Consider the following 22,243-nt stretch of genomic DNA (forward strand, 5'->3'; position numbering starts at 1 on the left):
TTACTTAAGTTTTTTAATTTACAGAAGAGAGTAATTCTGGGGAAAAAGTCACCAGCTGTGCAAAATAAAGCACTTCATGGTGCTGGCCAGTAATTGTCCAAAGAACAAGGAACCTTCTGCTGGGATCAGAGCTGGAGCTGAGTGTTTTATCTCTTGGCTGAGGAGGGTAGAGTACAGCTTGGTGGTCTTGGCCCCCAGATAGTACATACTTAGTTCCCTGGCAGGTCTGCTCATGTGCACTTCTTGGGGATGAAATGGGCAACCTAGAAGAGCCTCAGATGTGTATTGTTGGTCTTGGGCAGGGATGGACACACTCCATCCATCCAAACAGGACAGATGTGTATGGGGTGTGTGGGGAAAGAGATGTGAAACTGTAGCATATTCTATAGTAGCTCTTCTTATGGAGTGCCTAAATCTTTCCTGGATCTTTCCCCTGCTAAATAGGCACCATACATAAGAGGGATGAGTAGTGACACCATCAGTTTGAATTAGTACTATTATTTCATTTTTTCAAATTCTCATTTAAAAATCTCCTGCCAGTCAGTGGCTCTACCAGCTGTTTTTGTTTCCAGAAAGAACCTTAAACAAAATTTAACTGGGGGAGTATCCAAATAATTCATAAAAATCTGTCACAACCCTTGAGCATCAATGCACAGAAATCTGAAGAACACTCTACATATCATCTCAGACTTATACACCCTTTATATATGCGGGTTGTAAAGGTTTTGTTTGTTTGTTTGTTTTTGTTAAATCAAGATTTAAAATATTCAAAAGCATCTATACATGCACACACACACAAAAGCAGTCTTCATCTGGCAAGGCTCTTTTAATATCATACTTTTACCAAACCACAGTACATACTTCAAATAAGGCCTAACAGATTATACTCTTTATAAATTTACAAACAGTTTATTCTCCTTAAAGAGATCATATTAATTTTATCTGTCTTGTGTATTTCAATGAATTATATGTTTATTCAAGCATAACATAGCAAATGTAGCCATAAATCTGTAGACTAAATGTCTATAACAGAGGAATCTCAGATACACTATACTTTCAGATTAGGATTTTTTTTTTAATATATATACACTTTTTTGTTTAAATAGGGCAACTGTCATATCCTGATTATGCTTTCTCTTCCCATGGGAAAGTTGTGCTCAAGAAAGAAACCCATGGACTAGAATAGCTGCAGACAGACAACACCTTGGTTCACCCACCAAGAACCTGGACCAGCTTTGTAGGCACATAACCCTAGGATTGGCTTGATTTGGAGGGAAGGGGTGGAAGGCTGGTTTATCTTTCCTGTTAGCTAATGGCCCTGGTCTTTTCCTGGGTACAGACTACTTTACAGCAATGGGAATGAGAAAGGAAAGCACACTTCTACCTCTAACCAAGAGCCCATGTTATTGAGAGCAGGCTGGCCGGCTGGTAGATATCTATTAGTCAGACATGGCACACTGAGAGTATTTAAAAGATACAAAGGTGTGAGAGTAAAGCGGGAGTAAAATAGCCTGCCTCAGTAGCAATTTTGATAATCTTTTGGTATTGTTATATTTATGAATGTAATTCTGAATCCTTATTCACCTCCTAGTCTCTGCTAACTCTTTGTCTTGCCTGCGAGACTGTGTCCATAGGCCAGCTATTGCTAGCTTGCTATCTTGTCAAGCAAAGCTAGAGAAATAGGAGTACCTCATTAAAGTGTGAAACCCTCAATAGCTTTCTAAGAAACCGTATATTGAGGCCATCAGACTGATCAATGTCACCTGTGCAAAGCAGGTGTTTCTGAAGTGTTAGATGACACTGATGGCTTCAATCCATCTCTCAGAGACTGAGAAATAAGTTCCTGCTTGAGCCCAATGTGTCCCTGCCAGAGAACCAAGGGACAAAAGAAAAAAAAAAGACAAAAAAAAGACACTGAAACAAAAAACAAACCAAACCATGCAAATTATACCTGAATAATAAAAATCAAAACCCAAGTCCACAACCCAAATCCCACTTGCAACAGAGACAGCTGGTTACTTTCTAAAGACTGCAGAACCAGCCATTCTGTAGCTCCTAAATAACAAGAGTTTGGCAATAATTACCATGCACAAAGTAAAGGGCACTTATAAAACGTCTCCATAAAAATATCTATTTATCTCTATATCTCTATTTATATATGTCAGTAAGAAGCTTCAGACTGAGCACATCCCAAGCACTCTGTGTTGGGGGGAATCTATTTAATCCCAAAAAACAAAGTGCTGTTAGTTAGGGCTAACGCCCACATGTAGGAGTAAGTCAGTACAAATCATTTATAGCAGGCTTCTGTTGATTAGCACTAGTCAAGTGGGGTCGTTGTCAAGGAGCTTAAGCCTTTCAGGAATATTGTGTCAAACCATGTTGCTGTATCAGAGGAACTGCCTGGACTCAGGTTGCTCAATGCACAGTTCAGTTTGCTAGGACTTAAGATATTTTGTGTCACACCTGCACAGCTCACTGAAGTGTCCTGATCCACTGAAGAGCAGAGCAGAATAAAAGATCCTCCTTACCAATATATGAAAGAGATCAACCACGTGAAGTGGATTTGTGGAAAGCCAGTTCCCTGTGCTTCAAAGACTTAAAGGGAATCAAGTGATGACGTAGTCTTCTTTGTTTAAAAGTGACTTTGATCCCATATCTTAGGTAGCTGGGTCTTCAAAAGACTGGACATCATGCAGGAGTTGGAATGGAGGCAGTTCAGTATCTCAGGAACTCCAAATACAAAAGCAGTTTTTTTTTTTTTTTTCCTGTCTGAGATGCTGGTCCAATAAAAATGAAATTCTTTAATCACCGGTGTTGAGAATTTCCTTAGATGTGCTAATAATCAAAATCTGTAAGGGTGCTGACTTTTTGCTGCTTTTGAGATAGACCTTTACAACTCCACGTGACTAAAACCTCGAGAGTCAGTGCTTTCATAATATCACTGTTTCTGAGTCCTCCGTTGGAGGATCCCATTGGCCTTGTATATGTGCAAGACATAGCAAAAGCACAAGGGAAAGAGACTGCTGAGAGTTAATTCTGACATCTTGTGGCCCTAAGGAAAATAAAAGCTAGCTTTTGCTTGATGTTTATTTTAGTATTTATATGTGTTGGCAAAAATATGAACCAAAAATAACCCCAAACCCAAAGTGAGTATGCTTAATGGAATGAGGTGCGGATGTATTGTTTTTGTATTGATTTTAGACGAGACAGTGCTGGGATTTTGGAATGAATGTAAACAAGTTATAATGTTGCAGCTAGCAGAAAACAAACTTTTACTTTCAGTCAATGAGTACTACAAACAGATAAAAACATCTGCAAATATAGCACATGACAGGAATTTATTGTCATTTTTTCCCAATAAAATAGCCACATTTTAGGAAGGTAAGAGTCTTCACCTTAGTCAAAGTAGCCAGCATTGCTGTAAAGGAGTTATGTATCCTGACAGAAAAAGGTGAGGAATTTATCAGTGAGAGGAAACATTTCTAAAGTAGAGGAAGAAATGGGAAAAAACAAAACAAAACAAAAAAAAAAACAAAAAAAAAACCACCACAAAACTGTTAGCCAAATTCTTTCCATGATGGCCTTGGAGAGGTGGATAAGGAATTTGGAAACAATGAGATGTTAGATGTGTGCAGAGACCTTATTCCTGTAGCAGCAATTTAATAATGAAAGGGGCATTACAGCCTGTGTTTCAAGATGTGCACAAAAGGAAAATTTCTTTTAGTTACATTGCCTTGCTGCATTTGTTTATGATTCAGGGCTAAAGGTCATGTTAGCGCAAGTTACACACACACAAAAAATAATCTGCAGACAGACCTTTGTTTTGTAACAGAAATAAACTACAGCTGTCTGTTGATATGGTGTCCAGTCACCTCAATAAAGGTCAGTGCTTTATGACGGCAAGCCATACATTTATTTTTAAACATGTACCTAACATAGACTTTTAAAACAAAAGAGTAACAGGTTGTTGGGCCAGCTTGTGAATGGTTTATTGACTGTGCCAAGGTCAGACTGCTTCAGTGACATACTAACTGTAAGTGCGAGGATGCACAGTTTAGAGATTGAATATTAGCATAAAGGGGATGACTACCTCATCTTTATTCAGACAAGTTTATTTATGTTACATACCTCCTTCAGCCTGACTTGAATCACCTGAAGTCATTGCTTTCTGGCTGATTCAAGAGTTCATTGACTTGCTCCAGTGACTCTTTCAGTCTGTTTTACAGACAAAAGCCTTTTGAAAGCCTACAGCCCTGAAAATGGGATCTGTGGGGAAAAGAAGGGGAATGGAAATATACCTGTAGAATGCATGACTCTTTCTCCTTCTAGAGGTTTCAACAGTCAGTACAAATGAACAGTCAAAACATGGTCACAAGGCATCACTGGACTTTGCCACAGTTATATTCTGCAAAGTAGGTTAAGGTCTCGGACAGGGTCAGGGCTTTGGAACAGCGGTTAAAGCAATTCATGCTGCAGAAAGAAACAGGTTAGAACAATCACAGCCCCTCTGACTCTGGTGGTTGTTGCTCTGGTGCTTCTTTGCCTAGATTTCACACTGTTATTCAACTGCACTTAATGTAGTTCTTTCATAAAATGCTTCTCATAAAAAAAAATTAAAAAAAATAAAGCTTGTTAGGGTAGTTTATTAAATGAATCACACAAGTCTGTTAAGCTGGGCAAACATTTTTTTGCTGACTTCAATAAAAGGCTCACTTTCATAAAGGAAAGGACAGAGTTGTGGTAGGAAAGGAAGGCACACAACCCACACCCAGTCATTTTTAGTGTGTAGCTCTTGTGAAGCTGGCACTGTCACTGAATCTACAATAACAAACGAGCAGAAGTGGTAACAGACTGCTTGCTGCTATCTGCAAAGCATTCAAAAATGGAAAAAACTCAGAAAGGTAGTCATTTTGACTCCATCAAAACTCTATGCTCAGACTCTCAGTCCACTTCAACAGGTACAGATTTACACTGCTCAGTATTAAGGGTAGATTTAGATTAGATATAGGGAAATTATGTATTTTATAGAAATTTATTTTATTAGTGGTGAGGCACTGGCACAGGTCGCCCAGAGGAACTGTGGATGCCCCATCCCAGGAAGTGTTTTAGGCTGGGATGGATGGGGAATTTGAGCCATCTGGTCTAGTAGGAGGTGTCCCTGCCCATGGCATGGGGGTTGGAACTAGACGGTCTTTAAGGGCCCTTCCAACCCAAACCATACCATGATTCTATGATTCTCACCCATAACACACAATCAAGGCTGCCTGACACAGGAGGAGCATGCATGCATTTTAGTAATTCTTCCCTGGTTTTCATTTTTTCTCTTTTTATGTATAACTGCATACTGAAGTCCCTTTTTTCACGTACTTTGTGTCTTTCTTACAAGGCCTCTCCAACTTCTGTCTTTTCGAATTGATTTCCTGGTACTAGAGAAGGAAAAATGTAGACAATGATCAGAACATACAAAGCCCAAAGAATAAGTTGTTAGGGTAATTAAAACTATTTAGAATTGCTTTCTTTTTTTTTTTTTTTTTTTTTTTTTATTTACCAATCCAATTTCTAATAGAACTTCAGTTAAAAGGAAAGACATTCACAGAAGATATTAGGCGTACATACATGTTGTCCTTTGTTCATTCTAATTTACATGCTGTTGCTTTAAGAAGGCAAGGTTTCTGTTTCATATCTCTAGGATGGACAATGAAATCTGATTAACAGAATCTAGATTCCGCTTTTTAAAGATGACAACCTTTCAGAGTCACCATGCTCACTGGAATGTGAAATAATTTAAGGGAGAAACCAAATTAAAAGCTATTGCTTGTCAAACCGAGATAGCTTCCTATTTCAACAGATATCCCAGTGATTAGATGCATCTGTCATTAAAGGACACTGTTTTAATTAAAATGTAATTATTTACTAGACTCTTTTATACTGAATTCTTATTACAATAAACTTGTATATATGTACCACTGCTCTGGCAGTCATAGTAAAATATTTATAATAACCATCCTTTTGTATACATCATGCTAGCTAGAGCACGATGTTAAAATACTGCCATATTTTTGAAGTGGTAACTGCTACAAGAGATATAAAAGGTATAGGTAAGGTTTAAGACAAGAAAAATACAATGCAGAAATGTTCCAGTACCAATTAAAGACGCATATTCTTATTTAATACACCTGAATTTTCTATCAGTAAGTATGGAATAAGCAGTGTGTGAAAGACTTGATTCAAAACCAACAGATTGGATTGCAGATTTCCCCTTGAGGCTGGGTTGACATTGAGATTAGTTTTTCACCATTTTGGCTCTTTGGAGCTCTACAACTCGTTTCCTAGTGGTCTGCATGTGTTGTGAATGAATATCCAAATATTGCTAACACAAGAGACTCCTGGTCTCCAGCCCAGTCTTGCTCTCCCAACATGTGGTAGCAGTTTTACCATTAGTTCCAGGGGAATCACAACAAGCCTGCTATAAACACAACTGGGAAACTTTAGTTCCCCAACCAGTGTAAGAGGCTACATTTTCCTGTGCAGTTCAGATAGGTAATACAGCTAAAAGCAGGTGATACCAGACTGCTTGTTTTAATATTCTCTGGGGGAAAGTACAGATTTTTATAAAAGCAGGGTCCACTCTACTCCTCATCAGATTTTCCCACAACAGGCATTTGGATAGTATCTGTCAAATAATATGGATTTTTGGCACAAATAAGAATAGGTGAAATAAACTATGGATATTGTTGCAACCTCCAATAATAGGCCCACACACAGAGGAAAAACTCCTCGGAATAGATATGGTGCTAGCAGAAATATACAAGCTACTTTTCTGAGCCTGCTCCTGCTTCATTCCTAGGCAGCTTAATGGCCAGTGCCTATAATTAAGCATACAGCATTCTCAAAAAATTAAAAACAAAGCCGGAAGCCAGGAATTCACCTACAGTCATGAAAAGCCTACACAGAGATCAGCTGCTAGTCTAAAATATCATGTATAAGATTCAGTATAAGAGGAAGGAAGGATTCTAATAATTAATTCAAAGAGTTTCTAGAGTTATGAAAGTGATTGTATCAGGAAAATTGCAACAAGATCAAAGACTGTCAACATTTTAACACAGCGTTACTGGGCTTCGCATAAAGAGGTCCACAGTGTCGAGTCAATGGAGAGATGCTGATGCTTGCAACCTAATTTAAGAACTGTAAATCCTGTCTTTCAAGTTCAAGACACGAATTTACAACTATTGCACATGCAATGGTCAAAGGTTGTTTTCCAGACATTTCTGCTTGCAGGGTTGTGAGAGATTAGCTAGTAATCTTTCAGAAAGTCAGTGAATAGATGTCAGAATCCATTACCATAATCCAACAACAGTCCCTAGCTTAGCCAAGGACTTGGCTAGGCACAGAGACCCAGCCATATTTCCCCTCTAGTACCATGCTGAGGTATTTGGCAAATTTGCACTGTGGCTGATAAGTGTGTCTCTCCCACATCCTCTAGCATCAGAGGATTCCAGTGTCTTAGGATACATGAGTTTGATCCCCCTTCCCTGACATTAAATTCAGATTAGTAAGTAGCTTTTTTTTTGCTGCAAGCCAAATTCCAACCTATGCAAATGATGCTATATTCACTTCTCTTGATAACTTGAAGTTGAGGCATGGATGTTTTTCAGAGTGGACCAAAATCAAAATATATAAAATCGTACAAAAAAGAGAACATCCTTCTAGTCATAGATAGACATCTGTGCAGCATAGAACAACCAAAGTATTTTGCTGAATAGTTAGTGGTGCAGGCTAGATCTATCCCAAGCTGATATTCTCCAAAGGGGTGGAGACTTATCTTACATCCATAAGAAAAAATGAACAGTGACTCATCCACTTAATTAAGCACAAGAGAGGGAGATACTGATCCTGGAGGCAAGGCAAAAGACTGTAGAGCACAAGAGTGACAGAAGTGGCTTTCACGTCTACCTGAACCCCTCTGCCACACAATGTTACCTGAGAAACAGTTTTCCTTGAAACTGGCAACTTTTTGTATGCTAATTCCAAATCCATAAACAGAAGAAATACATGGCTTTGATTTGGTCAAAAGAACATTGACATATGTTCAATGAATCTAGCAGAGGACTTTATGCTACCACCCTTATACAAAACTATCTGGCCCTGTGTGTGTCTGTCTGAAAAACTGTGCTTACAAACTTCTTGTCAGGTAAGGCTCCAATATCTTCCTCCCTGTCCATTATTATTATTTTTTCTTTATTTTAAAACATAAACTAAAATAATGAAAAATACAATTAAAAGGATAAGGGAATTAAAGATGCCAACACTGGTCAGTGTAGTAAATTTTAGATTTGGATCTGAAAAATAAATCTTTCTTGTAAAGAAAAATGGATTAAATCTGCGCATATTAAACCCAGCAATATTAAAGGTAAAGCAAATCTAAGACTGTCACAAGCTTAAATACTTCTAAAGGGAAACTCTTGTTGTTGCTTCTGTTCTTTTAGCACACAGAAAATGCCTTGCAATACATTCATTAATTTATTCTGTTCCGCTGCAAAAACTGCCCATTAAGACCCTAATTTTTTTACCAAAACAGGCCATTGGAGAACCATGCACACATGCAGAGGGCAAGCTAAAGCTACTTTATTGCCATCAAGGGATATTAGGTCTTCAGGCTGCCCCATTGCCTTTCCTGTAGCTGCTTGTCTGCTTCTCAGGTGCCAACAGGAACTTCCCCGGTCTGAGAGAGGACATGGGGTACAATGCTGCACTTGGCATTGTCCTTGCTGTTCTTGAAAATGCCTTACAAAGACAAGTAATAGTCCAGGAAAATCTACGTATTGAAAAGTAACTCCTCTGTAGGGCTGTGCGCTTTTCTCTCCGGGCAGAACTTTCAAGCTTTTGTTGCTTCACCTTCCTGCCTGTGTGAATTTTGCCAGCAGAGACTTTCTTCAGAAAGGTACTAAAACAAGGGATTAAAAATATTAATTGCTGTCCCAGAGCTGTAAAAAGTATCATGAAGTGATAGTGAAGTCCATGAGTTTAAACTAGAGCTGTACTAATGTTTCTGAGACAGCCTATAAAAAAGAAACAGAAGTAAACAACATCTGGCTCTAATTCCCTACTACAATGCTTATGCTTAAGGACAGTATTTACCAGAACATCACAGGCAGAGCTGGGCTTAAACTGGCATGTGCCTCTGATCATCAATACCATAGCCAAAGATACAGGAACAGGCTTGGTCTACAGACTCGCATGGCACCATCCTTCCTCAGAGTCCAACAAAATAATAATAATAACAAAAAAAAAAAAAAGCTTCCTGTGCTTTATGATCATCCTCTCTGGTAGTAGTAGTAGTAGTCATAATAACAGTATTTTTAAAAAGCTGATGAGAGTTGTCCACAATCAACAAAGTGTCTGGGTCGAAAAAGATGGATCCTGCCAGGGTTGGCACAGGCTGACAACATTTTGAAAAACCGGCAAGTATAATTTGCATTAAGCATCCATCCTCATCCCTCTGTCCCACTCCCAGCGCTGAACCCCTGGTTCAACACCGCCGAAATGAACCATGATAAAGTGAAGGTGCAGGGCTGACGGCAGCCTGTGGGGAAGTGGCCAGCCATGAAGGAACACAATGCTGGGAACAAAGGTCTGTGACTCGTTCTCAGGACAGAACTACCCCTATTTTAAACAGCTTTTAAAAAATGTAAAAAAATGGCCCTGTTTCTTGTTCTTTAGAACGCCTCTAAACACATACAGAAAAAATAGTTATTACTGAAAATTTTAACCAATGCTGAAGCTGCAAAACTGCTCTTTGTTGTAGTGGTGAGAATACAGAAGGGGCAATTTGCTGTAAATAAATATTAAAAAGTATTTTTCTTAAATGCTTGCGATATTCTTTTTTTCCTGCAGTCTCAGTAGTTTTTCCTGTCACTTGCTCCTCCAGTTGTGCTGATCTTTTTACCATACATGTGCTCAAGTGTCCAACGCAGAGTGTTCTCTCCCCACTGCAAGAGTCATCCCAGTCCCACCCTGGCCCTGCTTGTATCCCACCCCAGGCCCCCTCCCTGTGGGCTTAGATAAGCCATTCCTTCTTGCTTTCGTCGATAGTCTCCGTAAAGTTGGGGTCATTGTTCATGATGGCAGCGTCGGCACTCTCAGCTGACTCTGCCCCTTTGGCCTCGTTGGTGTGGTAGGTTCCCTTGTGGCGAAACATGTAGCGGATCAGGAACACCAAGGTGCAGAGGATGGTGAAGATCACCACAGCAATGACTCCTGAGCAAAGGAAGAAAGAAAAGATGACGCTAGAAAGGAGAATACCTACAGATTCTGATACAAAGAAAGAGTCTCACAGCTACTCTGAGCTTAACCTGGATCTGAGCTACCTCGGCAGATAAATGTCACCTCAGCTTCTTGGTTTCCACTACTCTAATATTTATGTAAAAATAAGTGTGAGGAGTCTGCTAGTAACTTTCACCCCATCATTTAGATTTTGACATTAATACCTAGTTAGATAGGCGAGTTTTGCTGACCATGAGGCAGAGGGTGCTGAGCGTTCCCAAAACATTGGGGTTTTGGGAAAAGAAACAAGAAATTCCATTAGACTGCACATACTACTACAATCAGTGTTGCTTTACAAGACAAAAAAAAACAAAACAAAACAACACACCACCAGTCTGTCATTTTATATGCACCTAGAACTGACTGAAATATATTAGGGTGATCTTTAAAACATTTTTATATGCATTTGGAATTTGATGTACTAGCAAAGCTCTCCCTGGAGACTTAGGGCGCAACACTTTCACATGAACAGACAGGGCAGAGAAAACTGTATGCGTTCGTAATATATTCAGGATCCTTACATCTGGAGAGAGCTCGGTAGAATGTCTTCAGCTGAATGATAATTCAAGAACCATTGCTAATGCTAATCCTGGCATTACTTAACATCACCTGGAAACCCATCACACTGAGTGGGACTCCCAGGCACATAAATTATAGCAGAACCTGGCCCCTAAAAAACAAGGCAAAATCATAAGTGATTTTTTTGTCAAGAGTGTAACAAACAGTGTTTGCCATAGATTCGCGTTGGATCTGCTATAAATGGAAAAGTGTTCTTGACATTTCATGGGAATTAATTACATAAGTAATTCCACAGTAGCTCTCCACATGCATGCTTGATATGTTGATTACGAATATGAATATTTTAATTTGGTTAAAACTGAATCTGAGGGGACAAACTAAGTGAGAACAGAACATTTCACTAGAACGAAGTACCTGAACAGAATTACATAAATGTCTGTTTAACTTTGTTCGGGTTTAATTTTCCCACATAGTCAATTCTTAGCAAATAGCTTGAATATGTTACCAACTGCAATTCAGCCTTCACAGTCATGCCGCAAAGTCACTTAGTAAAGAAGACATTTTTCCTACCTCCAATAATGGCAGAGTTTCTGTTAACTCCATCTCCTATAGCTTGACCATTGTACGGGAAATCAGCACTGGCTGTAAATAGGAAATTCAAGATTAATGTTGTAATATCAGTGAAACTTTCCACAACAGTTCAGAAATACATCCAACATCTTTAGATACAATTTAAAGAAAAGGAAAACTGTGATCCCTATTTATCTAAAGAAATATGAAAGAAAAATCTTTCACTGTTATCTAATCCCTGATAGCTTTTTGCTTCCTCCTCTTCTTAAAGAAAATAAAAATAAAACAAAGGAGGTACCTTCAATAAGCACTGCTGCTAATACAGCAACTCATTTTGTTACTCCACTAACATCAATTCAGTCAGTTTCTTTAGCACAAAAGCAATCAATAACCTTTCTTTCAAAAGTGTGTGATCACACACTGGTATGATGGTCTTGGTTTTAACCTTAAGAAAACATTACAGAGGCTTTCCAAAGACAATCTCATCATTCAACCTGTCATCACATTTTTCTGAATAGTCAGACATAGCAACTAGATGCTGCCGTGACTATGTAAGCTAGATGAGTGTTTGCAGTCATACCTTTCTTTGCCACAGGACTATGTTATTGATTTTGGAATAGAGAAAATGTCATTAAAAGTATTTAATAGAGACAGTTCAAATAATCAAGGACGAGTTATTTCTTATGTCAGTATTTAAAATCCAGATGTGTTTTCCTTGTTTAATGGATTAGGTGATATTGTAATAAGTTGCTTTTACAGGCCAATGATGTATTCACTATACTCAGAAAATGGCTAAGGGAATTCAACTGGATTTCTGTTAGCATGGAGTAAAAACCGTAATAAAGTCCCCTTTGTACTGCGAAGCAGCTGCACAAAAGAATGAATGGCTTCAGCTCGCCATGCGGCCTGTAAAGAGCTTTGGGGCTGGAGTTGTATGTATACTCAGGGGCAGAGTTGAACCAGCTGTGTGTGCAGCAGTTAGTGTTTGGCTAGTCGCCTGCGGGATACACAAGAGAACATTTCTCAGGACTCAGTGGAGGGGGCTTGGCCAGCAGTTTTTGTCAGTGGCACTTGTCCCTTCAACATTTGCTGGTACTCTAGCTTCTGAAAACAGCATTCCTGCACTTCTCAAAAACAACAACAACAACAGTCTAAAAATATAAGAGATAAATAAATATCTGATTCCATACCACTTTTCCTACAGAGACATCTTGGCACAGTATCTTTAATATTATCCTTGCAGCAATGAAAGGGAAGGGCTGGCAGTGGGAAAATAAACCCTAACTTTAAACCTACTCCCTCAACCCATCACATAAAATCTGAAATCCAAATGACTCCATTTAGAAAAGTATAAAGTTTGCCAAATTGCTGCAGCCAGTAACAAGTCCCACCACTTCCTGCTGTGGTTTGAAGTTACTCTACCTTGTCCCTACAAAAGAAATCTTAGCAGCAGCAACGATCACAGTTCCCCTTTCCCTTACAACTGGGTAGTACCTTTTATCTTATTTTTAAAGGTTGTTTTAAGGGCAATGGCACTAGAGAAGTGTGAAGAAAGAGGAAGGTTGCTGGTTTATGGCAGCATGATCCCTCCTGAGCTGTCATATCACAACAGCTATGCTGCAAGGGAATCCTGGCAGATGGAAACCACAGTTTATGTTTAACAGCCACCGAAGTACACCACAGAATAATGGAGAACATGTAGCATGATGCAAAACTGCATCCTTGACCTTGTCTGAGAGCTGCTGCTAGGAGTGGACCTGATAATACTTCCATCCAGGGCTGCGTTCCACTGCATCTCGTGATCATACATACTCAGGAAGAGATGTATATTAGATTAACAAGATTTGACTTACTCGAAACATCTCTGACAAAGAGGAAATAGGAACACATGTCTGGGGTCAGGTGACAACCCATTTCCAAAAACGTTGACCATCAAATTGGATAATGTGTAGTATAAATTGTGCTCTGCTGCAACTGCCGGAGTACCAGGAAAACTGTAGTAAAAACATGGGCTTAGAAATTCGTGTATCATTTTTAGAGCACCTATGTCAGTGCTAGCAGATATCACCATAATTCATGAATTCCCGTTCTATTACTCTTGTGCTGGTGTGAGGTCTGATCTGATTTGATAGGAGTTTTTGGACTAAAAAAATACATCTAAAATCTCTGCCAAACATTGGGTTATAGAACAGCTTCTGCTGCAGCAGTGTCTCTACCAGTTTTTTTACTGAACTTATTCCTACAGATGGATACAGGAGGAAGAAAAGAACTCATTACTGTCTTCTTTTATAGCTGGGAGTTTCCTTGAAGTTCTTCTGAACAGCAGTAGCTTCTACAAAACAAGCGTTTAAGAACTGTAAAAGGGTAACTCCTGCCACAGCAATTTGGCAGAAGAGAACATACGAGGGCACATCTCTGATGCTTCAAGATGAGCTTAACAAGAGAGTACGGTCTCCAACAGACACCAAGTGCAGGTATTTCAGATAGCAGTTACATCATTCAAAATGTGGTGATTTGTCTCTGACCTTAGTACAGTTACGCTCCTCAACAATATTAAGTAACTTTGTCAAGAAGACAAATAATAAGCTTCTTTCTTCTGAAATTCAGGAGCAAAATGAGGAAAGATGTCAGAACAGGCTGACAAGAGGGCAACAGTAATACTGATACTGGAAGAACAGAAGAATACAGAGTGCCATTCACAGGTTTTGAAGAGTAACTCCTAAGAGGTTTTAAAATGATTGGTCAGATGAAATGAATATCGTTATTAGTGACTCTCGTGTTGCATGAGAATCTAAATCACAGTGGTATAATAACTAGTTTGCATGGCTATAATATGCAGTTGAAGCACATGATGAGTTGCTAATGGACAAGTGTGTGCCTTCGTTTCTCTGTCACAGCTGGGAACACCTCTTTCTTGTTCAGATCTTCCATTATCACTGTGACATTAATTTTAACTACATGTCTCAGCAAGACCTGTCTCACTGCCTGATATTTGCACCTCAACAGCTTCAAATCATGACTTGCCCAGAGCAAATAGGTGTCATGAAGCTGCAGTTACTCTATGTAGCTACCCTGAAAAGCCAAAGTAAGTTTCTTTCCCCTGGGGACAGCAAGTGAGTTGTGGATGTAATTTAATGTGGGTGTGGGGAGGACACTGCAGGAATTTTGGTTTACATACCGTGCAACCTAATTATTAGCTGAGGTCATGAATAGTGCTATTTCATTTTCCTTTTTTATTTGGTCTATAAAGGTAGCTTTGGAACAGCTGATTCCCAACTGGTTTGGGGACTGTACTGAAAAGGTCTCCTTGCCTTAGAAGCTTTTTCTGAATCCTCCGCAGGTTTTTCTGAGCAGCCAGGGTTTCATTTCCATGAATTAAAACATGAAGAACAAAGTTAAAAGCTTTTCAATCTGTGCTGGAAAACAGTTCTGTATTGGCCCAAAAGATGAATTGCCAGTTCTCTGAAATTCTCTGCTCCTCTGTGGCACAGAGCCAACACACCAAAAGATATTTTCCTAGAACCTACAGTTATTGTAAGGATGCACTGAACCGTACCAGGAAACGCTAAGCTCATCTATGGCTTACTAATATTAATTTATCTGGTTCCCTTCCAGGATCCAAGCGGGATGATGCTGTTCTTTATACCCTGTCTTCCCACAGCAAGCCATTGGGTTTGCTTCATATAAGGTCATCCTGAAGCTAAGTAATGTGAAAGGACACAGCATACCTTGCTATCTCTTTCTTTCATGGACTGCTGTTTGTGAGGCCATAGTTTCAATAAACACAGAGTAAAAACTTATGTTTTGTACTTTTAAACTTTCTGTTACTAGTCTCAGGGTAAACAGCACTTAAAAGGATGATTAAGGGTTGACTGCAGGCAAAATCCATGTTTTGGCCCTCACTGTAGTGAAATTTGAAATTCTGATTCACCACAAAAATGTGGCACAAGAAATGGTATCATCCTGCATGCTCAGCATGGCTGCTGCCACAGCCAGCTGCAATACAGAAGCACTCATTGAATTTAAAGGGGAGATGTGACTGGATGAACAGACCATAAATAGGATTGGACATTCAAGATGACAGATGTGGTTAATTCAACAAAGTGAATGATAATTTAGCTTCATTATAGTAGCTGAGAATTTGCATCTATAATTTTCAGAGTAAGTTTTTTTTTTTTTTTTTTTTTTTTTTACAATAGATCCCACATAAAAGCCTTTTGCAAATTCACAAAATTGAAATGCAAAATAATTTTTCTTAAAGTAGAAAAGTGGTCCAGGAAGTGGGTTTGGGTAGGGAAATCAGCAAATGGCTATTCAGTAATAGGAAAAATGAAAAAAAAAAAAAGCTATGTGGAGAATTTTCAGCTAGAGAACAGCACCAAAGGTCTAAAAATGAACCAATAACGAAGCTTAAAAGGTAAATCTCATTTTGACATATACTACCAGGAGTGTTACATATAAGCTATTGGAAACTATTTTTTAAACTGAACTTTTTTACTGAGTTATGAAGTCTTTGTTAAAAACACCAACCTATAAAGGAAGATACAATTTAGATGCGCTTCAAAAATGGAAGAGTGAGAGTGATCACAGGTCTAAAACAAACAATGGATGAAAATTCTAGAAAATAGATTTGTTCAGCCTAGAACAGATACATATGTCCTAGTGCTACCTTTCAGCTTTATAGATGCCTACAATTTTGAGAAAGAGCAGATGTTCTCTCATTCTTAAGACCAGTCCTGTTTTTACATAAATATGAACTACAGTATCAATCAGAACAACTAGATCTGGTGATCACAAGGTATGTAAAATCCCCAGCAGTCAAGACATTGATTAAAGGTAGAAGTGAGAGAAAAAATAAAACCAACTATGTTAACTATCATTCTTTCTAGATCAAATGCCCTTGTACTTATGTGTGACCTCAATTTGCCAGGTGTAAACTCTGAGCACAACACAGCTGATACAGTTGACTGGAAGCTGGCAAGTGTCATTCCAATTTTCAAGAAGGGCAAGAAAGAAGACCTTGGTAATTACAGGCCTGTCAGTCTCACTTCAGTGCCTGGTGAAATTATGGAGAAAATGATTCCGGGAGTTACTGAAAAACACCTGAAGGACAATGAGGTCATTGGTAGCAGCCAACATGGGCTCATGAAGGAAAAGTCACAACAAATGACAAATGTGTTCTCACATGACTGGAGTGCTGGAATGGAGCAAGCTCTTTAGGAAGGACAGGCAGGGGAGAAAAGGAGGGAGCGTCGCCCTCTATGTCAATGAGCAGCTGGAGTTCATGGAGATCTGCCTGGGGATGGACAGAGAGCTTATGGGTTAGGATTAAGGGGAGGGCAGGGACAGGTGACAAAATAGTGGGGGTCTGCTACAGGCCACCTGATCAGGAAGACCAAGCAGATGAGGCTCTCTACAGACAGACAGAAGCAGCCTCTTGATCACAAGCCCTCACCCTCATGAAGGCCTTCAACCACGCTGATATCTGTTGGAGGGACAGCACAGCAGTGCATAGGCAATCCAGGAGGTTCCTGGAATGCATGGATGACAAATTCCTTCTCCAAGTGACAGAGTAGCCAACGACGAGAGGTGCTGTGCTGGACCTCATTCTCACCAACAAGGAGAGGCTGGTGGGAAACATGAAGGTCAATGGCAGCCTTAGCTACAGTGACCATGAAATAGTGCAGCTCAAGATCTTGAAGACAGTGAGAAGGGAGCTCAGCAAGCTCATTAGCCTGGACTTTGGGAGAGCAGACTTTGCCCTCTTCAGGGGTCTGCTTGGTAGAGTACCATGGGACAAAGCCCTGGAGGGAAGAGAAGCCCAAGAAAGCTGGTTAATATTCAAGGATCACCTCCGCAAAGCTCAAGAGCAATGCATCCCAACAAAGAGGAAGTCAGGCAAAAACACCAGGAGACCGGCATGGATGAACAAGGAATTCCTGGCCAAACAAAAGCAGAAAAAGGAGGTCTACAGAGAGTGGAAGCAAGGACAGATAGCCTGGGGGAGATACAGACATTATCCGAGCAGCCAAGGATCATGTTAGGAAAGCCAAAGCCCTTTTAGAATTAAATTTGGGCAACAAGAAAGGCTTCTACAGGTACATCAGTGATAAAAAGAAGACTAAGGAAATTGTGTGCCCTCTCCAGAAGGAAATGGAATACCTGATTACCCAGGATTTGGAGAAGCTTGAGGTACTCAACAACATTTTTGCCTCAGTCTTCACCAGCAAGAGTTCTAGCCACACAGCCCAACTTCCGGAAGGAAAAGGCAGGGACTGGGAGAATGGTGAACTGCCCACTGTAAGAGAAGATCAGATTCAAGATCTAAGGATCTTCATCTAAGGAACCTAAAGGTGCACAAGTCCATGGGACCTGATGAGATGCATCCAAAGGCCCTGAGGGAACTGGCAGATATAGTTGCTAAGCCACTGTCCATCCTATTTGAGGAGTCATGGCAGCGTGGTGAAGTTCCTAGTGACTGAGGAGGGGAAACATAACCCCCATTTCTAAAAAGCAAAAAAAGAAAGACCCAGGGAACTACAGGCCAGTCAGTCTCAGCTCTGTGCCTGGCAGGATCATGAACCAGATCCTCCAAGAAACTATGCACATGGAAAATAAGGCAGTGACTGGTGACAGCCAACATGGCTTCACTAAGGGCAGATCATGCCTTACAGGTGGCCTTCTATGATGGGGTTACAGCATTGATGCATAGGTGAAGACAACTGACGTCATCTACTTGGACTTGTGCAAAGCATTTGACACTGTCCCGCATGATATCCTTGTCTCTAATTTGGAGAGACATGGATTTGACAGATGGACCACGCAGTGGGTAAGGAACTGACTGCACTCAAAGAGTTATGGTGAACAGCTCAATGTCCAGGCGGAAATCAGTGCTGAGTGGTGTTACTCAGGGGTTAGTAGTGGGTATGGCTCTATTTAACATCTTTGTTGGTGACATGGACAGTGGGATTGAGTTCACCCTCATCAAGTTTTCTGATGTCACCAAGCACTCAACATGCTGGAGGGAAGGGATGTCACCCAGACAGGTTTGAGAGATGGGCCTGTGCAAACCTCATGAAATTCAACAAGGCCAAGTGCAGCGTCCTGCACCTGGGCTGGGGCAATCCCAAGCACACAGGCTGGGTGGAGAATGGATTGAGAGCAGTCCTGAGGAGAAGAACCTGGAGGTGTTGGTTAACAAGAAGCTGAACATGAGCCAGCAATGTGTGCTTGCAACCCAGAAGGCCACCCATACCCTGGGCTGCATCAAAAGATGCATGACCAGCAGGTCAAGGGATGCGATTGTCCCCCTCTACACTGGTCTCATGAGATCCCACCTTGAGTACTGTGTTCAGCTCTGGGGCCCCCAGCACAAGGAGGACATGGGAGTATTAGAACGAGTCCAGAGGAGGGACACGAAGATGATCAGAGGGCTGGAGCACCTCTCCTATGAAGACAGGCTGAGGGAGTTGGGGTTGCTTAGCCTGGAGAAGAGAAGGCACTGGGGAGACCTTATTGTGGCCTTCTAGTACCTAAACAGGGCCTACAGGAAAGCTGGGGAGGGACACTTTGTCAGGGAGTGTACTGATAGGACAAGGGTGAATGGATTTAAACTAGAGGAGGGATTTGGATTAGATATTAGGAAGAAATTCTTTACTATGAGTGTGGTGAGGCACTGGAACAGGTTGTCCAGAGAAGGTGTGGATGCCCCATCCCTGGAAGTGTTGAAGGAAAGGCTGGATGGGGGATTTGGGCAATCTGGTCCAGTGGGAGGTGTCCATGCCCATGGCAAGGGGGTTGGAATTAGATGACCTTTAAGGTCCCTTCCAACCCAAACCATTCTATGGTTCTATGAAAAGGTTCTTCACCAAGAGTTGGTTGGGCACGGGAATAGGGAAGAGGTCACAGCACCAAGCCTACCAGAGTTCAAGAAGCATTTTGACCATGCTCTTGGACATATGGTTTGATTTTTTGTGTGGTCCTGTGTGAACCAGGAGTTGGACCCCATGATCCTTGTGGTCTCTTCCAATTCAGGATATTCTATGATTTTATAATTCTATTATCATTCCTTCTTCCTAATTCTATTTTACATCCAGGTATTTAGGAATTGACAAGAGATAGCAAACACTCACTGACACTTTAGGATTTTGGGAAAGCATTTGAGACTACATCCATTCATTAATATATATCCACAAAACCATAACACAGAGGAAAACTAAAATAAGCTCTCTGGCTAGGGCTTGTTAAATTATATCAACTCTGCCAGTCAGGTGAGACTGTACTATTATGGCTTCAAATGACAGAGTGCTATTTATTACAGACTGCAAGTACATAAACAACTTCATTAATTGCTTGACTCTTGATTGTAGAAACTAATGTACAGTCAGTTTCATTCTCCTTCCCAAAGGGAGTAGATTACAAGAGAAACTCAAAGCGCATACACATGAATGACTGAGCAGGAGTCAACAACTCTATTACACAGTCCTTCATCAAAGGTATACAACACAACATACAGACTTCAGTTGCTCTATCTAGGTTGTCCCATTGCCTACACCCTCCCCATTCTTGGCCTAAGCACAAGGCTATAAAGAGCTCCCAAGACAAGTGAAGTACAGCAATTCAGAAAAAGAAGAAAAAAATCTCAAGCAGTACTAAAATATTGTATCTTTATATGCTGTCTTTATATACTACTTCTCCAAGCTGAAAACAGAAAAAGGAGGGAGAAGACCCTTGTTTCTCTAGGGATTTGACAGAAGATTCTGAGGGAGGAATGTTTAACATTAAGTAAATTCTGCTAATGGAGTTTAAAGTCTCACTGACATCAGTGTAAGTATAGAACAGAGAAGCGACATTATTTTTAATATTAAACACGACATTTTTTTTTTAAAGTCCACACTTACCTACCCACAAAATATTTAAAATATATTATTAATCATATTGTTTGTAGAAGTGCACTGTTGTATTAGCATGCTATACAAGGATCAGTCATTACTCTGAATTTTTAGTGATGCCTTATCCGTAATGTTAGAGGGTTACAAGTGTATCCTTAATATGAATCATTCTCCTGTCTTTATAGAAATGGGAATCTTCACATTCACAGATTGTTAACAATTAACTTTTTTTTTTTCATTTAAGTTACAGGGTACTAAAAGAGTACACCCACACAGGTGTACACATGCAGCTTAGAGCAAAAAAGAAAATAAATAGGGCTTTTCACTTTAAAATTACAATCACCTTGTCTCTGTGTCCAACATTGTAAGTTATTTGGAATACAAAATTCCCAACATTGGATCAAAATCCACAAATTTCTTCAGTCCTCTGCAACCTTGCAGGGGTGGGGAAGAGGGAGGGCAGGGACAGGGTGAGAGGGAAGGAGAACAAGACCAGAAAAACATTCACAAACAACAAAAAACTCCTCTAACATAGTAGTGTTATTTGAACTAATTATTTAAACCAATCTATGTTAGATATTTTCTGCTAGATGAAAAACATTTTGAAAGGTTTCATTTTTGTAAGAGTTTTTCACTGAACCTTTAGTGTTTTGAATACCAGTTACACAGGTCAGTTCTAATGAACGACATATTCACAAAATAGCTGAGGTTAGAATTCACAAAATAGCTGAGGTTAGAAGGGACCTCTGGAAGACATCTTGTCCAATCATCATGCTGAAGCAGTCGCATGAGAGACAGACATGCACAAAGACTATGGAAAATGTAAGTTTTTCTACTCAAAATCTGTGTTTTAACTTGTTGAAATCTCTCCAATCATGCCATTATTCCAATGTCAAATGAGCATAAATTAAAAAAAAAAACCACATCTGTAATGATGACTTAACAGAAACATTGTCCTTTGAACAGCTCTTTTGTGTACAAAAGTCTGGGACAGTGTGGGAAAGTAATTAAGGATTACAGAAGAACGAATAGTTGGATGTTTCTGTTAAAAAGTCATGAACTTTGGAATGAACGATAGAAATGCAAACAATGAACAATGACAGCATTCGGGGAAAATTCAGTGAACACTCTGTGGTCAATGAACTGCTACAATGCAAATTCCCACCACTAGATTTCAGAGTCAACTTCACAATCAGTCAAGATCAGGGCTTCCCAGTCAAGAGTTTTATCAACCTTCTAATTTCATATTGCAGGCAAACTTTGCTGTCCGTACTCTTAAGCAGAGGAGGAAATGGAGTTTTATGAAGAATGGTTTGCTCTGAGAGGGCAGTACAATATTCTTTATTTTGGTATTAAAAAGCAAGTTTCCTGGCAAAGGTACAGAAAAGCTTGTGCCTTATTAGGAGATTCATCCTTGCAGTTTATACTCCCTCAGATCAAGCCTGGATGAAATACCAAACACGGAGTACATTCCTTCACTGGGATGGGTTAGACAATTCCCTTGATTATCCCTTTGTATGGTACTTTTATGAGACTTTCCTACTTTCTTTTGCACACAAGGTAGTAATTGTACAAAGCAGTGGGAAGGCAAAACACCTGTATACTGCAGAATTTTCTTCTTTATTTTAAAATAAGACAGCAGATAGTTAAGATCACTTTTGGAACACTTATCTGAAGTTTGAACTTCACCAAGTCCTGTTCCAGATGTATTATTTTGAACACTTTCTGTGTCAAATTCCCAGATGATTTGCAGCACATCAGAGCACCCCCATTCACCAAAGACATAAACTCATCTGTCTTTTAATACCTGGTAGTAACATCTGTTCAACACTGGGTCTCACTATGACTCCAGACAAGAACTACTAGTGTATTAGTAATGCCGACCTAAGCTATCACTTTCATGAAAATTTTATGAACAGGGCTTACATTTCACCTGTTAA

The 22,243-nt window shown here is 39.9% G+C and overlaps 1 protein-coding gene across 1 annotated transcript in view; it reads right to left on the reverse strand.

The window, feature by feature from the left end:
* Positions 1-2,860: 2,860 nt before the first annotated feature.
* Positions 2,861-22,243, reverse strand: part of CNTNAP2 (contactin associated protein 2) — a 1,162,302-nt gene continuing 1,142,919 nt past the window's right edge. Inside the window, exons 23-24 of the mRNA XM_035552545.2 lie at positions 11,413-11,484; positions 2,861-10,257 (exon numbers count right to left, since the gene is read on the reverse strand). Coding sequence (XP_035408438.1) covers positions 10,058-10,257; positions 11,413-11,484 — 272 coding nt within the window. The 3' untranslated portion in view covers positions 2,861-10,057. The remainder of the gene's footprint in view (positions 10,258-11,412; positions 11,485-22,243) is intronic.

This window comes from Cygnus atratus, chromosome 2 (genome assembly GCF_013377495.2).
Source record: "Cygnus atratus isolate AKBS03 ecotype Queensland, Australia chromosome 2, CAtr_DNAZoo_HiC_assembly, whole genome shotgun sequence".
NCBI lineage: Eukaryota > Metazoa > Chordata > Aves > Anseriformes > Anatidae > Cygnus > Cygnus atratus.